This window comes from Geotrypetes seraphini, chromosome 7 (genome assembly GCF_902459505.1).
Source record: "Geotrypetes seraphini chromosome 7, aGeoSer1.1, whole genome shotgun sequence".
Taxonomy (NCBI): Eukaryota; Metazoa; Chordata; class Amphibia; order Gymnophiona; family Dermophiidae; genus Geotrypetes; species Geotrypetes seraphini.
The window spans coordinates 171,953,760-171,974,560 of NC_047090.1; the positions used below are offsets into that span (position 1 = coordinate 171,953,760).

The 20,801-nt window shown below is 42.0% G+C and overlaps 1 protein-coding gene across 2 annotated transcripts in view; it reads left to right on the plus strand.

The window, feature by feature from the left end:
- SERPINA10 (serpin family A member 10) overlaps positions 1-20,801 on the plus strand; it is a 48,548-nt gene that overhangs the window by 18,772 nt on the left and 8,975 nt on the right. For both annotated transcript variants that reach the window (XM_033950762.1, XM_033950763.1), the window contains exons 3-4: positions 8,922-9,192; positions 16,632-16,779. In XM_033950762.1, the coding sequence (XP_033806653.1) occupies positions 8,922-9,192; positions 16,632-16,779 (419 nt within the window). The remainder of the gene's footprint in view (positions 1-8,921; positions 9,193-16,631; positions 16,780-20,801) is intronic.

Here is a 20,801-nt window from a genome sequence, read left to right on the forward strand (position 1 = left end):
TACTAGCATACTTAGGTAATTTGATACTCAACACATGCTAGATGTAATTTACTTAGATTTCAGCAAAGCCTTTGATACAGTTCCTCATAGGAGGCTGTTGAACAAACTTGAAGGACTGAAGTTAGGACCCAAAGTGGTGAACTGGGTTAGAAACTGGCTGTCGGACAGACGCCAGAGGGTGGTGGTTAATGGAAGTCGCTCTGAGGAAGGAAATATGAGTAGTGGAGTCCCTCAGGGTTCGGTGCTGGGGCCAATCCTGTTCAATATGTTTGTGAGTGACATTGCTGAAGGGTTAGAAGGAAAAGTGTGCCTTTTTGCAGATGATTCCAAGATTTGTAACAGAGTAGACACCAAAGAGGGAGTGGAGAATATGAAAAAGGATCTGCAAAAGTTAGAGGAATGGTCTAATGCCTGGCAACTAAAATTCAATGCAAAGAAATGCATTTGGGGATTAATAATCGGAAGGAACCATATATGCTAGGAGGAGGAAAGCTGATATGCACGGACGGGAAGAGGGACCTTGGGGTGATAGTGTCCGAAGATCTAAAGGCGAAAAAACAGTTTGACAAAGCAGTGGCTGCTGCCAGAAGGATGCTGGGCTGTATAAAGAGAGGCGTAGTCAGTAGAAGGAAGAAGGTGTTGATGCCCCTGTACAGGTCATTGGTGAGGCCCCACTTGGAGTATTGTGTTCAGTTTTGGAGACCGTATCTAACATAGTAACATAGTAGATGACGGCAGATAAAGACCCAAATGGTCCATCCAGTCTGCCCAACCTGATTCAATTTAAAATTTTTTTTTTTTCTTCTTAGCTATTTCTGGGCAAGAATCCAAAGCTTTACCCGGTACTATGCTTGAGTTCCACCTGCCGAAATCTCTGTTAAGACTTACTCCAGCCCATCTACACCCTCCCAGCCATTGAAGCCCTCCCCTGCCCATCCTCCACCAAACGGCCATACACAGACACAGACCGTGCAAGTCTGCCCAGTAACTGGCCTTAGTTCAATATTTAATATTATTTTCTGATTCTAAATCTTCTGTGTTCATCCCACGCTTTTTTGAGCTCAGTCACAGTTTTACTCTCCACCACCTCTCTCGGGAGCGCATACCAGGCATCCACTACCCTCTCCGTAAAGTAGAATTTCCTAACATTGCCCCTGAATCTACCACCCCTCAACCTCAAATTATGTCCTCTGGTTTTACCATTTTCCTTTCTCTGGAAAATATTTTGTTCTACGTTAATACTCTTTAAGTATTTGAACGTCTGAATCATATCTCCCCTGTCTCTCCTTTCCTTTTTTGGCGAAGGACGTAAGAAGACTCCAGAGGAGGGCAACGAAAATGATAGGAGGCTTGCGCCAGAAGACATATGAGGAGAGACTGGAAGCCCTGAATATGTATACCCTAGAGCAGTAGTCTCAAACTCAAACCCTTTGCAGGGCCACATTTTGGATTTGTAAGTACTTGGAGGGCCTCAGAAAAAAAATAGTTAATGTCTTATTAAAGAAATGGCAATTTTGCATGAGGTAAAATTCTTTATAGTTTATAAATCTTTCCTTTTGGCTAAGTCTTAATGATAATATTGTAACTTATAGCTAAAGTCATATGATCAAGAAACTGTTTTATTTTACTTTTGTGATTATGATACACATACCGAGGGCCACAAAATAGTATCTGGTGGGCCGCATGTGGCCCCCGGGCTACGGGTTTGAGACCACTGCCCTAGAGGAAAGGAGAGACAGGGGAGAAATGATTCAGACTTTCAAATACTTGAAGGGTATTAACGTAGAACAAAATCTTTTCCAGAGAAAGGAAAATGGTAAAACCAGAGGACATAATTTGAGGTTGAGGGGTGGTAGATTCAGGGGCAATGTTAGGAAATTCTACTTTACGGAGAGGGTGGTGGATGCCTGGAATGCGCTCCCGAGAGAGGTGGTGGAGACTGGCTCCTCCTTCGCCTAAAAGCCCTTGTGTGGGACGTTTGGGGCTTAGGCGTTTTTTTGGTTCATTATGAGGTATAAGTTTAGACGTAGTGTGGTGGTCTGGGCGTTTAAACAACTGAACATAGAGGCAGACCATTATCCAAAAAAACCTCCTTTTGGACTTTTTTTTTTATTATGGACATTTTAAGTTTAAGGCCTTAGGCCAAACGGGGACATAGACATTTTTTTTGATTATGCCCCTCCACGCACATTAGGTGTGGGCGTGGCTATGTGTTAGGCGCCTTGTTGCAAAATCACTGCTCTTAAGCACTCACACAGGCGCCTAACATTTAGGGGTCCTTTTACAAAGGCGTGGTAGCGGTTTAACGCGCGGAATACCATTAGGATTTTAGGCTGCCGCGGGGGTAAGCTTGTGATGACATGTCCGACGCGCTAACCGTCGTAGCGCGCCTTGATAAAAGGAGCCCTTAGTTGTGCCTAGAGCTGGCCTATTTATTGGGCCAACAACCCTAATAAAGATAGGCGTATGCTGGAACAAGCCTGTCTTAATTGTTTTATGTTTTCATGAATTTTTTTTAGAGACTAAAAGACCTCAAGTGCTCGTGGTTACTTGCCGTTAAAACTTGTCTTAGCGAGTGACCTAAACGTGAGCTATCACTGGTCCAAAGCGTCTCTTTTTGACTTTTTTTTGTTTTTATAAATCTGATATATTCCTATAAATTGATACTTGTATGAAATCTTAATCTTTAAATAAATCACCCCTTTGTGTACATCAAAAAGAGACGCTTTGGACCAGTGATAGCTCGCATTTTGGTCACTTGCTAAGAAAAGTTCTTTTTTTAAAAATAAATTTTATTATTTTCCAATATGAACAGTGCAATATAAATAAGCACTTTTGAACTACAGAAATTACAAGACATTACCCCCCAACTCTGTATGACTCAGAAATGTAAACATATATCAAATATATATATGCATTACCCCCCCTCTCCCGGATGTATATGGGAACTAAACCTAATTTACAAGAGATATAAGACATAAATGTATCTACATATTTTAAATAGATGCAACAAAATCTTCTAACGGGCCCCACGTTAACTTAAATACCTTATTATTCCCCAAAAATTCTGCATTCATTTGTAACTAGAACACAAATTTGCCCACCAAAAAGGAAAATTTAAAGTATCAGAACTCTTCCAATGGCTATCCCTGTCATTATTATGAAAAGCCTGCCTTTATGCCGATCAAATGGTGGTTTAACATACAATAAGGTATCACATATAACCATCTCATATGACAATGGAATTGCAGAATCAAGTATTACATTGACTTGTCCCCATATCGATTTCCAGAAGCTGAGTATCAGAGGGCAAAAAAACAGCAGATGATCCAAGGTCCCAATGTCTGCATGACAATGCCAGCATCTATGGCATGGAACTATCTATTTTTTTGTAAACGCACAGGGGTCCAAAAGCTTCTATATAATAGAAAAAAACAGGTTTGTCTCATAGATGCTGACATTGTACATTTCATCCTCCAAGTCCAAATTTGTGGCTATTGAGCTGCAGAAATATGCTCCTTGATCTCAATGCTCCAAATGTCTTTTAGACTCATCTTTGGTTTTTTATTCAATAAGTCACATATTAATTTATATCACCGGGAGGCCTGATGCCCTAAGGAATCTGTCTGAAAACGTAGGATCTGCAAGCTATAGTAATTTCTGAAATTTCTCCATTCAGGGAACCAACCCTTTCTGAATGGCTTGCTTCAATTGCAACCATTTATAAATTTGAGTCTTAGAAATACCAAAGAACTGCTGCAATTGTGAAAACTCAAGCAATTTTCCATGAGAAACAATATCATCTAAGGTGCATACGCATGCTTGCATCCAGGCAATCTTCGTCCCGCCAATTTGAATCTTGGAGTTTACCCATAATGATTGACATGTGGATTTCTCTATTTGAATATCAGACAGATTATTAATATACTTTAGAGTTTTCCAATCCATTAAAATAATATTATTCTTAACATAGGTTGGTAACTTAATACTCAATACATGCGACAATCTCAATGGGGGACATCAATTGCCATTCTAAATACAACCAGTCCGGAAGATGCTCCTTGAGCTCTGGAAGGACCCAGTACATACCCTGTCGCATAATATAGGCCTGATGACACCTGTAAAAATTTGGGAAATTTACCCCACCCTCTGCAATTGGTCTTTGTAAAGATACTAAAGCAACTCTAGCATTTTCCCCTAGCCAAACAAATTTAGTAAGAATACAGTTTAACTTCTTATAAAAGAACCCCTGAAAAAGCACTGGCATCATACTCATTTGGTTAGAAATCACAGGCAAAATCATCATTTTAATAGTTTGAATTCTCCCCCACCAAGACAAATGTAAAGGATTCCAATGCTCACACATTTCTGTAACCTTTGCCAAATGCAATTTTTCATTTACGTTCATCGTTTCTTCCACCGTTTTATGTATCCAAATACCTAAATACTTTATACCATCTTCTTTCCAAATAAAAGAGAATTAATCTAATAAACCTTTTGAGCAATGAACATTTAGTGGAAGAACTTCCGATTTATTCCAATTTATTTTATAACCAGAAAACTTACCAAATCTGTCAATTAATTCCAGTAAATGTGGAATGGTAGATTCAGGATTTCTCAAATGAAGCAAAATATCATCTGCATACGCAGAGATCTTATATTCCCGACCTGCATAAGGAATAGCCTGAATCTCCTCCGCTTGTTGAATAGCTAACAATAAAGGTTCTAATACAATGTCAAAAAGCAGAGGGGATAGCGAATATCCTTGTCTAACTCCCCTCTTCAGACAAAAACGTTCCAAAAAAGTATTAATATACAATCTGGCAGCAGGGGAACTATACAAGGTTTGAATTAGAGAGTTGCGCGGGGACAGAAATCCCACCCGTTCCCCACCAAAGTCCCACCCGTCCCCGCGAGGAAACCCCTCCGTCCCCACCCGTCCCTATAAACTACAGAAATAGTTATTTCATTTAATTATGCTACTGAATTAAAGGCTCTGGTAGAAACCCATTTACAAATAAGCAAAAAGACTTTATTAATTTGGAAATATTAATTGGGAAGAATACATACTTTGTAAACGGGTTTCTACCAGAGCCTCTAATGTTTATAAATTTTTATCAACACAACTAATATACTACTTTATCCTAAAGCAAAAAAAAAAAAAAAAGAAATAGAAATAGAATTTTTTTCCCTACCTTTGTTGCCTGGTTTCTGCTTTCCTCATGTGAAAGCTTCCTTCCATCCACTGTCTCTCTTCTCTCTGCGTCTTCCATTTGCTCTGTTACTGTGCCTCTCCCTTTCTCCCCCCTTCCAAATTGGTCTGGCACCCATCTTCTTCCCTCCACTCCCCCCATAGTCTGGCATCTCTGTCTTCTTCCCTGCCAGCGTCTTCTCCCCACTCTCTCTTCCCCATTTCCTTTCAGCATCCTTCTCCTCCCCCCATCTTCCCCATGTCCTGTCAGCGTCCTTCTCCCCCCTCTATCTTCCTCATGTGGTTTCAGTGTCCTTCTCCCCCCTCTGTCTTCCCCATGTCCTTTCAGCATCCTTCTCCCCCCCATCTTCCCCATGTCCTTTCAGCGTCCTTCTCCCCCTTCGTCTTCCCCATGTCCTTTCAGCGTCCTTCTCCACCCCTTTGTCTTCCCCATGTGCTTTCAGCATCCTTCTCCCCCCTCTGTCTTCCCCATGTCCTTTCAGCGTCCTTCTCCCCCCTCCATCTTCCCCATGTCCTTTCAGTGTCCTTCTCTACCCCTTTGTCTTCCCCAGTGCTTTCAGCGTCCTTCTCCCCCCTCAGTTTTACCTTAAGCGTCTTTTCCTCTCCACTCTATCTTTCCTCCCTTTTTCCCTCCCTGCCCCTTACCTTTGTGGCGCTTCCCCGCCTGACTGACAACAGAACAGGCCCGGTCCGACAAACCTCCCTGCCCTGTAGCCACGAATCTAAATTACCTTCTTACAGCAGCTGGAGTATTGAAGCTGCTGTAAGAAAGTAATTTAGATTCGTGGCTACAGGGCAGGGAGGTTTGTCGGACCGGGCCTGTTGTCGGTCGGTCGGGGGAAGCACCACAAAGGTAAGGGGACCTGGCTGACTGTGCTGCACCCGGGGCGGACCGCCCTCCCCGCCCCCCCCCCCTTGGTACGCCACTGCCTTTTCCCTACCTGCCCTGCCGCAGCACACAGCTGACCAGAAGTCTTCCCGATGTCAGTGCTGACGTCGGAGGAAGGGAGAGCTTTACATAAGCCCTCCCGAAGACGAGCCTCACGGCTGAGTACATCCAGCCCCGCAGGAACCCCGCGACCCTCCGAGGCGGCCCCTCGGGATCCCCGCGACCCGAAGGGGGAACCTGTGGGATCCCTGCGGGTTCCGCGGGATTCCCGTCGTCCCCGTTCCCGTGCAGCTCTCTAGTTTGAATCATCCATATAAATCCAGAACCAATACCAAACCAATCTATTGCTTGATACATTAAGGTTCATTCCACACGATCAAAAGCCTTCTCTGCATCCAAGGACACCGAGAAGGCCGGATCATCCATTGCTTTTATTAAATTTAGCATATGAAAAGCCAGTCTGGTGTTATTTGAAGAATGTCTTTGAGCAACGAACCCCGTTTGGTGTAGTCCTATAATATAAGGGAGAGCTAAGACCATTTCTAGCGGCAAGTAACCGCGAGCAATTGAGGTCTTTTAGTCTCTAAAAAAAAATTTCATGAAAACATAAAACAATTAAGACAGGCTTATTCCAGCATGCCTATCTTTATTAGGGTTGTTGGTTTAAAACACTTAAGTTGAACGTATTCACTATTTATTGGGCACCTGCAAAATAGGTGCCGCTCAGCGTGATTCATTAAATGGCAATTTTGCTTGAATCTCGCTTCTTATAGAATTTGCCCCTAAGTGCTCTGACGCTCATAGGAATTCTGTGAGTATAAGAGCGGTGGTATAGCGGGAATAGGAGGCACCTGGTGTGGTTGCGCCCCATGCGCCCTCCACAACCTCACCGCACCCTCCTCTCCTCCCCCCCACTCCTTCTGCACCACACTTGTGCCCTCCCTTCCTACCCCTGTACATCTTAAAATCTTACATGATCACTGTGAATGTGTTTATTATAAATATATTAACATCTTAAAATCTTTGCCAACACAAGCAGCTTCTCCAATCTGCTGCTCATGCTGGCTTTCCCTCTGACGTCACTTCCTGGCCCCGTGAACCGGAAGTAGTTTCAGAAGGAGCCAGGCCAGCGCCAGCAGCAGGCTAGAAGAAGTGCTTGTGTTGGCAAAGATTTTAAATAGGTACTGGGGGGGTCGGGGAAGAGAGAGCAAATTACATGGGGGGATCAGAGAAGTATTGGCGCCCCCAGCAAAATGACACCTAGGGTGGTCCACCCCCTACTTCCCCTTACTTCTCCACTGAATATGCATGAGATTAATTTGCATACGCTGCCTCCATTATATGCAAATCTACTACTATTATGAATTATTTCTAGAGCACTACCAGGCAAATGCAGTGATGTACAGCATCACAAAGGGGTCAGTCTCTGTTCAAGTGAGCTTACAATCTAATTCTAATGGGAAAATAGTCTGCCAAAAGGACAGGTAGAAAGCTCTGCAGGAAAGAGCCTTCAATTCGGAGATTCTCCTAGCTGAACAAATGACCACTTAAAATTCTGTTTTCAATGACAAATTTTTCAGCATAGAATGCTTCAAAGCCTCACAGTACCTTAGAAAGAGACTTTAGCACCAAAACTGAGATCCCAGTTAAGCAAAGTTGCCCAAATCCAACGACCCAGAGTTGCCACCTGTAGAGGATTATGGGATAGGTCCTGGTCAAAACCCCATTGTGAAAAGGTTAGGATCAATGGCAGCTCTTTCATGCAATTCATAGCAGATGTCCTGAACACCTGACTGGCAAAGGGGTACTCCAGAACCAACTTGGGCACGCTGCTTTATAGAATCCTTGCTTTTACACAAACTGCTGCTTTTAGGCACTACCATTCACACCTGCCATAGACATGGCACAAGCTGCGGTCATGCCTAAAGTTGGCCTTGTTACTGTGAAGGACACTAGTATTCTATATAAGATTGGTAGGCAACTGTGTCCTTATAAAATACTACCTGTGGCCCAGATTCTCACCGGGATGTCAAAAGTTAGTTGGCAGTAAGCGTTTTCATCAAAATGGCCACACAGAGATCCTTACAGACCAGAGGAGTAGCCTATTGCAGTGGCTTACCAAGGGTAGGAGACGCCCGGGGCGGTGATGCCCCTTCACTCCTGCGCCCCCCCCCCCCCATGCCATACTCGTGCCCTCCCTCTCCCATACCTCTTTAAATCTTCACCAGGATGAGCAGCTTCTCCCGCCTGCTGTATACGCCAGTGTTGGCTTTCCCTCTGACACCACTTCCTGGCTCCACAACCAGTTTTCTTAAGCCTTTGAAGTAGAGACAAATGAGATTCCGTATCAAATGCTGTTAAGTCTAATTGAATCCATAGTGTATCTAAGCCTGATTTAGATTTACACAGGATATCGTCAATTAAAGAGTAGCAGCAGTGGTGTACCAAGGGTTGGTGGGGAGGAAGATCTGCCCCGGGTGCAGCCTTAGGGGGGGTGCTCAGCCAGCCAGGTCCCTTTACCTTTGTGGCGCTTCCCCCACCCCCACCCACCCGACAATAGACCCGGTCCGACAAACCTCCCTGCCCTGTGGCCGCGAGTCTAAATTACCTTCTTACAGCAGCTGGAGTATTGAAGCTGCGTTTGGCTGCCGTAAAGGTCATCTCTGACGCAACTGAGAAATCAATGAGAAATCATTAGCATCACACTGAAGGAGAGTGAGTGTTCCCGTGTGGGTCACTCTCTTCTGGTGAATGAGCTGAGACTTGTCCGTGATGCCTTACCATTATCAATAAACTGTCTTCGTTCTTCCATTTTCTCAGGCAAATGGATATACCCATTCAACCCAGCATTCACAGAACTGGACACCTTCTACATAAGTAAATACAGCAATGTTAAGGTACCAATGATGTTCAAGACAGATAAGATTTCTTCAATTTTTGACAAGAATCTTCGGTGCTGGGTTGTAAAACTGCCATACAGAGGCAATGCAAGCATGATGGTTATCATGCCACAGGAGAATGACCTCGCTTCCATTGAAGACCACTTATCAACAGAACTTATAGACGAATGGCTGGCAAACATGAAACTAAGGTATTATTTCCCATCAGTTGGCAGATAGAAAGCCTGGTGGAGTATGGAATTTAATCATTCAGGGTCCGAATTTGGATGCTAAAAAAATAAGCATGAAGTGTAATTCTATAAATGGGGCTCAAAGTTAAGTGATGTTAATAGAATAGCAGTGGCGTACCTAGCATATGTGACACCCAAGGCCCATCATTTTTTGACACCCCCCATCTATATGAAAAATATGATTTTTAGTAACAATCTACATATCGCACAACAAGAGTGTACCTAGGAAAAGGCAGCATCTTAAACACTGCAGTGAGCACTAGAACACCAACACATACATTGTAAAACTAAACAAACCAGATCCTGCACAGTCAATTGATCCAGTACAATCGATGCTATCAGAAAGTCATGTCCCTTTCATACACACAGACAGATACACCTTTGCCCAATAAGGAATAATCACAAACTAAAAATAGAAATATGTAGACAAAAGTTAAACTGAACTGCCAAGAAACCAGACTCTGCATACAATGCAACACTACAACACCACAAAAACAGTAATACATGTCCTCTAATACTGTGCAAAATATAAAGACAGTAGATGTAAATTTGAAAAACTGATACATAACAATCACCACTTTACAAATTAACAAATAAAAATAAAACAAATAATGAGAAATATGAAAATACCATTTTATTGGACTAATCCCCATAAGCTTGGTCCTCATCCCCACAAACATAGAAACATAGAAAGTGACGGCAGAAAAAGGCTGAGGCCCATCGAGTCTGCCCACACCGCTGACCCACCCCCCCTATTTAATCGCTCTCTGATGACCTTTCCCTCGTAGAGATCCGACATGAGCATCCCATCTGTTCTTAAAATCCGGCACGCTGCTGGCCTCGATCACCTGCACTGGGAGCTTATTCCAGCTGTCAACCACTCTTTCGGTGAAGAAGTATTTCCTGGTGTTGCCATGAAACTTTCCGCCCTTTATTTTCAGCAGGTGTCCTCTTGTGGCCTTGAATTGTTTTATATTGAACTTATTATATTAAAGTATAAAAAGAAACAATATTCTGTACAATTGTCAATTTATAAATCAGCATCTTCTCCCCACTCTCTCTTCCCCATTTCCCTTCAGCATCCTCAGCCCACTCTCTCTCCACTTTCCTTCAGCGCACGCACATAAAAACAAGCAAGTAATTTTATATCATTTTCATTCTATTCATTCATAGAAATTAAAGTCTAAATAATGCCAGTCACATAACAAAACATGATTTTACAAAAATAATTTCCTGCACAGCCAAGCCTAAAAGGATTACTAGATGTCTTTCAGCAGCTCCCCTCCCTCCCCCTTACCTTCGTGGCCAAGTCAATATGATCTACCAACAATAAAATTTTAAAAACACAAAGCACACTGTACGCAGAGAAAATGTTAATTATCATTTATATTCCGCGGGTTTTCAAAGAGGTCAAGGAAGATGACTTTATGCAATATCACCTCAGTAACAACTATACAAAAATAGACAAATATACCCCCTCCCTTTTTATTAAACCGTGATAGCATTTTTTAGCGCAGGGAGCTGCGCTGAATGCCCCACGCTGCTCTCGACTGTACTAAAAACTGCTATTGCAGTTTAGTAAAAGGGGCCCATAGTGCAAAATATAGACAGCATATATAAATTCTCAAAATGGACACATTTTGATCACAAAATTGAAAATAAAATCATTTTTCCTACCTTTGTTTGGTAATTTCATCAGTCTCTGGTTGCACTTTATTCTTCTGACTGTGCATCCAATATTTCTTCCCTTCTTTCAGCCTCCTGTATGCTTCCTCTCCTCCAGACTTCATTCCCTCCCCCAACTTTTTCTTTGTTTCATCCTGTCCCCTTCTTTCTTTCTCTCTCCATGCCCCCTTTCTTTCTGTATGTCTGTCTTTCTCTCTCTCTCCGTGCCCCATTTCTTTCTTTCACCCTGACCCCTTCTTTCTTTCTCTCTCCATGCCCCCTTTCTTTCTCTATGTCTGTCTTTCTCTCTCTTTCCCCATGCCCCATTTTTTTCTTTCTTTCACCCTGCCCCTTTCTTTCTTTCTGGATCCCTGTCCCCCCCTTGCTTTCTTTCTGGCTCCCTGGCTCCCCCCCCTTTCTTTCTTTCTTTCTCCCTTCCCTCCCCCATGCTACCACCGCTACCACCACCATACTGCCACCACCGCCGGGGAAAGGCTGCCATTGGCCATCGGAAACAGGCCAGCGCCAAATTTGCTCTCCTTCTTTTCCCGCGGGCCGACCAACTCTGGCTGCCAGACGTCAATTTTAACGTCAGAGAGGACGTTCCGGGCCAGCCAGGCAGTGATTGGCTGGCCCAGAATGTCCTCTCCGACGTCAGAATTGACGTCGGACAGCTAGAGTTGCTCGGCTCGGGGAAGAGAAGCAGCAGGGAGGGAGAATTCGGCGCTGGCTTCTTTCTTTCCCCGGCGTTAGCCTATTCCCCGGCCAACACCCCCTCGGGCCTTGCACCTGGGGCGGAACACCCCCGCCCCCCCCTTGGTACGCCACTGTAGAATAGTACATAGCGTTAGAATCCACGTCCAAATTTTACGATGAGAATTTGCAACATATGAAAACTGGTGTAAATCCTCACACCTAAATTATACACAGATGCTATGCTATGTTAACCAGTTTTTCTTTTTTTTTTTTTCAAATTCTTTATTCGTTTTCAATCTTACATCATGTGCACAAACAATAAAACAATACAATTAAACACATCACTTAACAATCTTTCTGATTTATCTTACAATACATAAAATTACCACCCTCCTCTCCCATCATTCCTCTATTTATATCCAGGCTCTTGATACCCTATAATACTCAACGTTCACTTCGTTCCTCTAACCAAAACCTTCTCTCAGTTCCTTCCTTGAAGATTATTGGTACTAGAAGGGCAGATATTTTTTCAGTGACAGGTCCCCTATGGTGGAATGCCCTTCCCCAATATATTCGTGATGAAAAAGATGTTTTAATATTTAAAAAATCTTTAAAATCTTATCTATTTAGAGATGCCTTCAATGTTTAAAGCAGATTATGTTTTTTATTTTTTAATAGCTGAGATTTTTTATGTACCCTTACCTATCGTTTTTTCCCAATTTTCTATTTTAAACGAAATATGTAACTTTTAATTTTTCCATCCCAACTACTTGTTTGTTTTAGTCAAATATTTATTGTTAATTTGTGAAACTCTTTTACCTTATTATATATTGTAATGTACATCGCTTAGTGATTTCAATAGGCGATAAATCAAATTCTGTTAATAAACTTGATATTATTTCCCCAATAAGAAAAAAGTAAAATATACCTCCCCCTCCCCCCAATCATTAGACGGTGTATATTACAATAGAAAATGGTGTTTACTCATTACAATAAGAAGTTAATGGCTCCCAAATTTTATTAAATTTCTTATAAATTTTGTTATCTATTCAGTTCAAGGTCGGATTAGAAAAGATTGGATAACTTACCCAGGAAGTTACAAGATATAGGGCTACTTTTACGAAGGTGCGCTATGAGCTTTACCGCAAGCACCCGATTAGTGGGCGCTATAGCACTCGCTAACCGAAAATCTACCGCCTGCTCATAAGGAGGCGGTAGCGGCTAGTGCACGTGACAATTTAGCGCATGCTATTCCACGCGTTAAGGCCCTAGCGCACCTTCGTAAAAAGAGCCATAGTTGTGCTAGAAAAGGTTTAAAGAAGAGTGACCAAGATGATAAAAGGGGATGGAACTCCTCTCGTATGAATAAAGACTAAAAAGTTTAGGGCTCTTCAGCTTGGAAAAGAGAGGGCTGAGGGGAGATAGGATTGAAGTCTACCAAATCCTGAGTGGAGTAGAACGGGTACAAGTGGATCAATTTTTCACTCTGTCAAAAATTACAAAGACTAGGGGACACTTGATGAAGTTACAGGGAAATACTTTTAAAACCAATGGGAGGACTTTTTTTTTCACTCAGAGAATAGTTAAGCTCTGGAATGTGTTGCCAGAGGTTGTGGTAAGAGCGGATAGCATAGCTGGTTTTAAGAAAGGTTTGGACAAGTTCCTGGAGGAAAAGTCCATAGTCTGTTACTGAGAAAGACATGGGGGAAGCTACTGCTTGCTCTGGATCAGTAGCATGTAATATTGCTACTCCTTGGGTTTGGGCCAGGTATTAGTGACCTGGATTGGCCACCATGAGAACAGGCTACTGGGCTTGATGGACCCTTGGTCTGACCCAGTAAGGTTATTCTTATGTTCTTATGAGATTTTGATCTGGACATTCAACATGGTAGCTAGTACAGGTAGATCAATACAACTATTAATACAATTAGGTTGTAGTTACAAATATATAGTTACAAGTACAAGTAAGTCATTGTTGGCTCGTCATTATGTCCCAGGAGTTGCATTAGACAGTTTAGAAAAGGGTTTTTACAATTGCCATCCAGTTACTTTAGGGTTGGCTCCCTGTCTTGATAGAGAAATGCTTTTAAAAGTTTTCTGAACCTGAGATAGTGGTTACAAGATCGTAGTGTAAGTGGTAGTTGGTTCCAGCATTTTGCTCTTTGATAGTGGATGGATAAGGTAATTTACCTGGTAGAGTTTATATTGTTGCATGCTGGGAATTTTAAGTGGAAAAGATTTCTGGTGGAATATCTGTTGGAGGCACCCTGGAGTAAGGTGGCCAACTCTGTTAGGTAGCTGGGGGTGTTCCTTCTTAGGATATTAAAGGCAGTTCTATAATACTGGGTCATTAGGGCATAGACAGGGGGTGGGTAAGCAGAATGGGCAGACTTGATGGGCTGTAGCCCTTTTCTGCCGTCATCTTCTATGTTTCTATGTCTTTAGTGAACACCCTGGCCCACTCATGCTCCTCCCAAGGCCACACTCCTTTTTCAGATGCGTAATATGAGATTTACAGTATGCATATATCTTTATAGAATAGCGTACAGCAAAATGCACATGTAAATCCAAATCCTCATTATCATTGTGCTTGCACCAAAAGACTTTTTCATTCTTTTTTATATTACTTCTTTTTGTGCTATTTCTTCTCATTCTAAATCCTGTGGTACTTTTTGTTAAGATCTTGCTTCAGGCAAACCCCAATGTGATATTAATATAACTGTGCGTTACCGAGCATTCACTTAAAAATGCCCCATTGAATATGTCTTTAAAACATAGAGGTCTTTTTCCTCATTATCATTATGAATTTGATGTCACTACTAAATATTATACTGTTTTCCATTTTTTTTTGTTTTGTTTAAAACGTTTTTTTATTAAGAAGTAAACAAACAGAGAAAGCCAATACAACCAGGCAATAACCAACAACCAGAACAAAATACAGCACAAAATCCACCTCGACACTTTATTTTTTTTTTCCCAAGTGGTGTCATTCCCAGTTAGCATAAATTTTATTTATTTATTCAACTTTCTATAATGTTCTCCCAAGGGAGCTCAGAACGTTTTACATTCATTTATTCAGGTACTCAAGAATTTTTCCCTGTCTGTCCCGGTGGGCTCACAATCTATCTAATATACCTGGAGCAATGGGGGGATTAAGTGACTTGCCCAGGGTCACAAGGAGCAGCTCGGGTTTGAACCCACAACCTCAGAGTGCTGAGGCTGTAGCTTTAACCACTGCACCACTCTGTAAATCAAAATGTAGTAAAAGTGAGCCAAGTAAGGAATAATCAAGCCATTGTGACATCACTGATGAGGTTGGCTCTTAGTCATGGGTGGAATGAGGCATTATGATGTCACAATACCAACTCTGCTTATCAAAGGCTGAAACGTTTCACACTATTTACTTATTTAATTTTCTATACCGTTTTCCCAGGGGAGCTCAGAATTCAGGTACTCAAGCATTTTTCCCTGTCTGTCCCAGTGGGCCCACAATCTATCTAATGTACCTGGGGCAATGGGGGGATTAAGTGACTTGCCCAGGGTCAGAAAGAGTAGTGTGGGTTTGAACCCACATCCTCAGGGTGCTGAGGCTGTAGCTTTAACCACTGCGCCACACACACCCCTTTGAGGTGTTACTTGCCAATTATCTGTGCCAATTAGGCTACGTGCACCAATGTACGCACACAACTTTAGGAACCATATTCAGAATTTGGGGGTCAGTGGGTAAACATTAGCCCCATGTTCATAGAATTAACCCCTCAGTGCTATGCAGAATTACAGCTGCATGCGACATTACCAAGAGAAGCGCACTGAAATCTGCAAACTTAGTCATCAACTATTGATATTCCTTCATTAGTCTGCATTTATTGGCATTCAAAACTTCATAATTGGTTTAATTGGACTTAATTGAAAGTTAGACGCCTCTTTGTGAATTAGGTGCCATTAGGCTTCGATATCAGTGCCTAACTTTAGGTGAAGAAAACCATGGTATATATATGGGGAACCTAAATCTTAGTATATCACGGCAGTTTTATAGAATCGGTGCCAGTATTGGTGCCTAACTTTATAGAACTAGGGCCTTAAGTTTGATTTAGCACATGTTAATCTATGAAATAATGTATGTAGAATCAAACTGGGTATGCTAGTTCTAACATATCAGTGTTTGTTTTATTAAAACAAATATTACATTACATTAGTGATTTCTATTCCGCCATTAACTTGCGGTTCAAAGCGGATTACATCCAAACTAAAACAAGAATTACATTCAAAATTTGAAGGAATAGAATAAGCGATGACATAGAATTTTTAAGGTAACAAAACGTTGGGTAAAGAGTTACCAAAGGGAAGTGGAGGTCTTTAGGAGATAAAAATAGGGTGAATTATGGGGTTTTAGATAACGTTTGGTAGATAGAAGAGTATTAGAGAGATCTAAGGGTAAATAGAGTGTTGGATGTTGGGTTGGGATTGTTGTGCTGCATAGGTTTTGTGTGTTTTTTGAAGAGTATGGTTTTAATATCTCTCTTGAAGGTTTTGTAGTTTGTAGTCGAAGATAACAGAGTAGTGATTTGTCTGTCCAGTTTAGCTGCTTTGGAGGCTATTAGGTTGTCATAAAGTTTTTTTCGTTTGACATTGTTGGATGATGGGTGAGTGAATAGTGAGATGATCTAAAAAAAAAGATATGTAAGATGATCTAAAAAAAGGTGCATAAATTGGGAAAAAGAATCTGAATATTTTTGCCTGTGCACATCCCTAGTTTCAATCTGGCTTAATCCTTTGGAATTTTAACTCTTTGGGGAATTTCTCAAACAGTACGTAAAATGAGTGATGGGAATAGCCATCATCAGATACCATAAGGTCAATCAAGTGACAGCTCTTTCTAGGCTAACTGATTTTCGAGGATCAGAGTCAATGTAGCTGGTATTTTATTTTGTCTCTCTTCCCCAAGAAAGAAAGCCTTAAAATAATATAATAATAAACAGAAAAAATTACACAGGTATCAGTTATTTATTGCTTTTTTCAAAATTATTTTTCCTGTGTAGTAAAATGGACGTTTACTTTCCAAAGTTTAAGCTGGATCAGAAATACAAAATGAAGAAATGTCTTCAAGACTTGGGGATAAAAGAAATATTTTCTGGCAAAGGGAACTTAAGTGGCCTAACAGATGAACGAAACCTAAGGCTATCACAGGTAGGTCTTACAAATTCCTCTGAGAAGCCTAACTGGAGCATGAAGAATTACCTCTCCACTGATGCCTTTGTCAATGTACTGAAGCACATTAGCACTAATGTAATCAATTAAGACTTGGTAAAACCATGCCGCCTCACGTTTTGCAGACCATTAGATTCCAGGAAGTTCACTATCCTTTCATTCAGCAGAGTTTCCATTAGATTTCCAGCTACTGAAATGAGACCAGTCCCATTTTTGTGCAGAGGGATCACATCTGCTCTTCTCCAATCCCATGGTACCTCTCTCATCTCCAATGGAGCCTTATTTGTATTTAGATCTACTTATCTACAGTAGACTCTTAACTAGAACTCAAGCAACCAGAAAAAAAAAATCAAAGAAATACTGCAATACTTTAAATAAAAATTATATCAATTTCTGGTGGAAATTTAAGTGTAAACTTGTCATGCTACACATGAGTAGGCCCATGTTTTGCCTACCACATGTCCAGTTTCGCAACCCAGTCCTCAGACAACCCCAAGTCAGTCTGGTTTTCAAAATAGCCACAATGAATATGCATGAGATAAATTTACATGCACTGCCTCTATTGTATGCAAATATCTCTCAAGCATATTCATTGTGGCTATCTTAAAAACCAAATTCACTTAGGTTACTTGAGTCTGCCTATATCTACAGTATATCTATCAATATTTATATCTATTTAATTACAATCTATTCCAGGGGTTGGCAACCTGCGGCTTGTGAGCCACATGCAGGTCTTGCATGTGGCTGCAGCTTTCCATGCCCCGCCCCTTTAATCTCCCTCCCAACCCCACGATCCCTCCACCCAGGTCTGAGGTACCTGGTGGTCCAGGAGGGTCTTTGTGGCAGGAGTGCAGCCCTCTCGCTCATGCCTCCTCACAGCTGCCTTCTAAAATAGCTGCTGCTCGCATTTCCATGAGAGGTCACGGCAGCCATTTTAGAGGATAGTCATGAGGAGACAGGAGCGAGAGGACTGTGTTCCTGCCACTAAGACCCCTGCTGGACCTCCAGGTACCTCATTAGGCCCAGGGGGGATCATGGGGTTGGGAGAGGGATTAAAAGGTCGGGGCCTGGAAAGGGGAGAAAACCTTGGCTATTGGTTGGGGAGGGGGAGAGGGAGGGATGAGAGGTGAAGAAACCTGTGAGGTGTTGGAGGGGAGAGAAGCTATGCTTTGCAGCTCTTTGTAAATCTTGGGTCAAACATTTTTGATAAATTGGCTCTTTGCTTTAAAAAGGTTGACCTTGATATATACCTATAGCTATTTGTATTCATATTTCTCTATCTAAAAATCCCTATTTTATCGATCTATATTTAGTTACGTAAGAACTTAAGAGCTGCCATACTGGGACAGACTACAACTCCATCAAGTCCAGTATCCTGTTTCCAACAGTGATCAACACAGATCACAAGTACCTGGCAAGATCCCAGAGAAAAAACATATTTTATACTGCTTATCCTAGGAATAAACAGTGGATTTTCCAACATTCATCTTAATAATGGCATATGGACTTCTTTTTTAGGAAGTTATCCAAACCTTTTTTAAGCCCTGCTAAGCTAACAGCATCTAAGGAAAAATACTTTCCTTAGACAACGAATATTAGACAATTAGACTTTCCTTAGACAATAAATATTAACAAATTTGCACTTGCATCAATTTTCTTTCCCTTTATATTTTAGCATTTCAATATTAACCTAACATGCTTTAGCACCATAGAATTTTTACATTCAGATTGTTCCTTAGTCATGTTAGATTTGTACCACCGTCAGTTTTTGTGCTTATTAAGGGGGTATTTGTCAAAGTCATTTACATCATTCATTAATAATTGCTTGCATAAATTGACTGAATATGATTATTCCTTACAGTGGCTGAAAGTTGGCATGACATCTCTCAAGGTGTATAATTTAGCCTTCATTTAGGTGAGGAGTTACCTCAGGATGGGGGAGAGAGAAGGGGAAGGAATATCCCACATAGAAGTCATTTTTAAAGCTACCATGTCTTATTTTCCATGCAAAAGTTCCCTCACAGAACACGAGGGCAAATGCAAGCTCAGGGACTTTCTATCAATGGCAGATGTGGAAAGGAAAGTGGGGATGCGCTTAGTGGCGTAGCAAGGGCAGGAGGAGCCCAGGGTGATGGAACCCCCACCCCCTCCTCTCCGCCCCCATTTCTTCCACAGTAACCCTCTTCTACTCCTTCTGTGCCCTTATGCCACACTCACACCCTCCCTTCTCACCCACATACCTTTTCAAATCTTGGCCAGCGTGAGCAGCTTCTCCGGCCTACTGCTTGTGCTGGCGCTGGCTTTCCCTCTGATGTCACTTCCTGGCCCTGCGACCCAGAAGTGATTTCAGAAGGATCCACGCTGGTACAAGCAGCAGGCAAGAGTAGTTGCTTGTGCTGAAGATTTTAAAGAGGTACGTACCCCTTTAAAATCTTCAGTAAGAAGGGCACAAACATGATTTGGGGGGGCTTAGAGGTGCCGGCACACCCAGCAAGACGAGGCCCAGGGCGACCCACTGCATGCACCCTTCCATTTTGACAACTGGGGCAAATGATGCTGGAGAAGAGCCCTGATCCTTTAAAGCTGGAAGGACCAAGGGAGACTCACAAGGTGGCTCTGGCTAGCCTACAATGGTCTTCTCTTCTTTCAATGCAGCCTCCCCAAGCAGGGTCAGCCTTAAGCAAGGGCAACAGGGGTGGCCGCATGGAGCCCCTCACTCCTAGGGCTCTCCTCTTAACAGAGTCAGCTTTACAACTGGTGACTGACCAAAGAATAAAACTTTCTTTTCCCTTTCCATCTCCCTGTCTTCTTCTCTTCCCCTCGGCGCTCGTCAGTCATGGGGCCACAATGGTGGAATGCCCTTCCACAATACATTATCAAATTTAAAAAACTTTTGAAGTCATACTTATTCAATGATGCGTTTAATATTGGAAACTCTTAGATCTCTGATAAATTTACTGCTTTACACTTGAAATTTTCCTATTTTTCGGTGATGCTCGCAATAATGTTATGGATTTTATAACCCTTTCCCTTTCTCTTTTGTTTTTACCTCTGTTTTTCTACCAACAACTTAAAATGTAACTTTACCCTTTTTCCTCTTTAGTCATGTTTGTAAATATGTTTTTTTTGTTAAATGTTAGCCTGTTCTGGGGGCGCTAGCGAGCCGGTGAAGAGATGGCAGCATAACTTTTGAGCTCCAGCTACACCATTACAGAATCGATATTTAACCCCATATTTGATAATAAATTCTGGTGAATTCTTCTTGCAAAGATCTTTACTATCGATATGGCAACTTCCAAAGTAGGAAAGAGGCACAAACCCGACCCACCGTCTCCCAAAAAATCGGCAGAAGATGCCAAAGATGAGGAAGGCTCCCAGAACATCACGGCGGAGCTTAAAGCATTGAGAGCCATGCTTGCTGATGTGGGAATCGACGTTACTGAGATAAAATCTGAGTTAGCTGACATGCGAGAGGATGTTACTCAATTTCAGCAACGTTTACAGACAATTGAGGATAAACAATCAGCACAGCAGTCAACTATTAAAGATCTCCAGGTACAAGTTAAAAAAATAGCCAATTTAGAGCGTGAGCTTGAAGATGCAAATCTCCGCTCTCGGCGAAATAACCTTAGAATCCTGGGAATTCCGGAGGGGACAGAATCAACAGATATGGTTAAATATTTGGAAAATTTCATTCCGAAAATTCTGGATCTTAAATTTGATAAACCGCTAGAAATCGACAGGGCACACTGGGTTCCGTCACACAAGCTAATCAATGCCCGATACCCGCGTCCGATCGTGTTCCATTTGCTAAGATACAGCCAGATACCAGAAATAATGGCCCGAGCAAGGGTAAAATCGCCTTTGAAGCTAGACGGGTACTCCATCTTATTTGTCCCGGATCTAAGTAAGAAAATGGCACAGCTTCGGAAGCAAATGTTAGCCTACCGGCCTAAATTGAAAGAGTTGAATGCAAAATACGGGATGATGTACCCAACGAG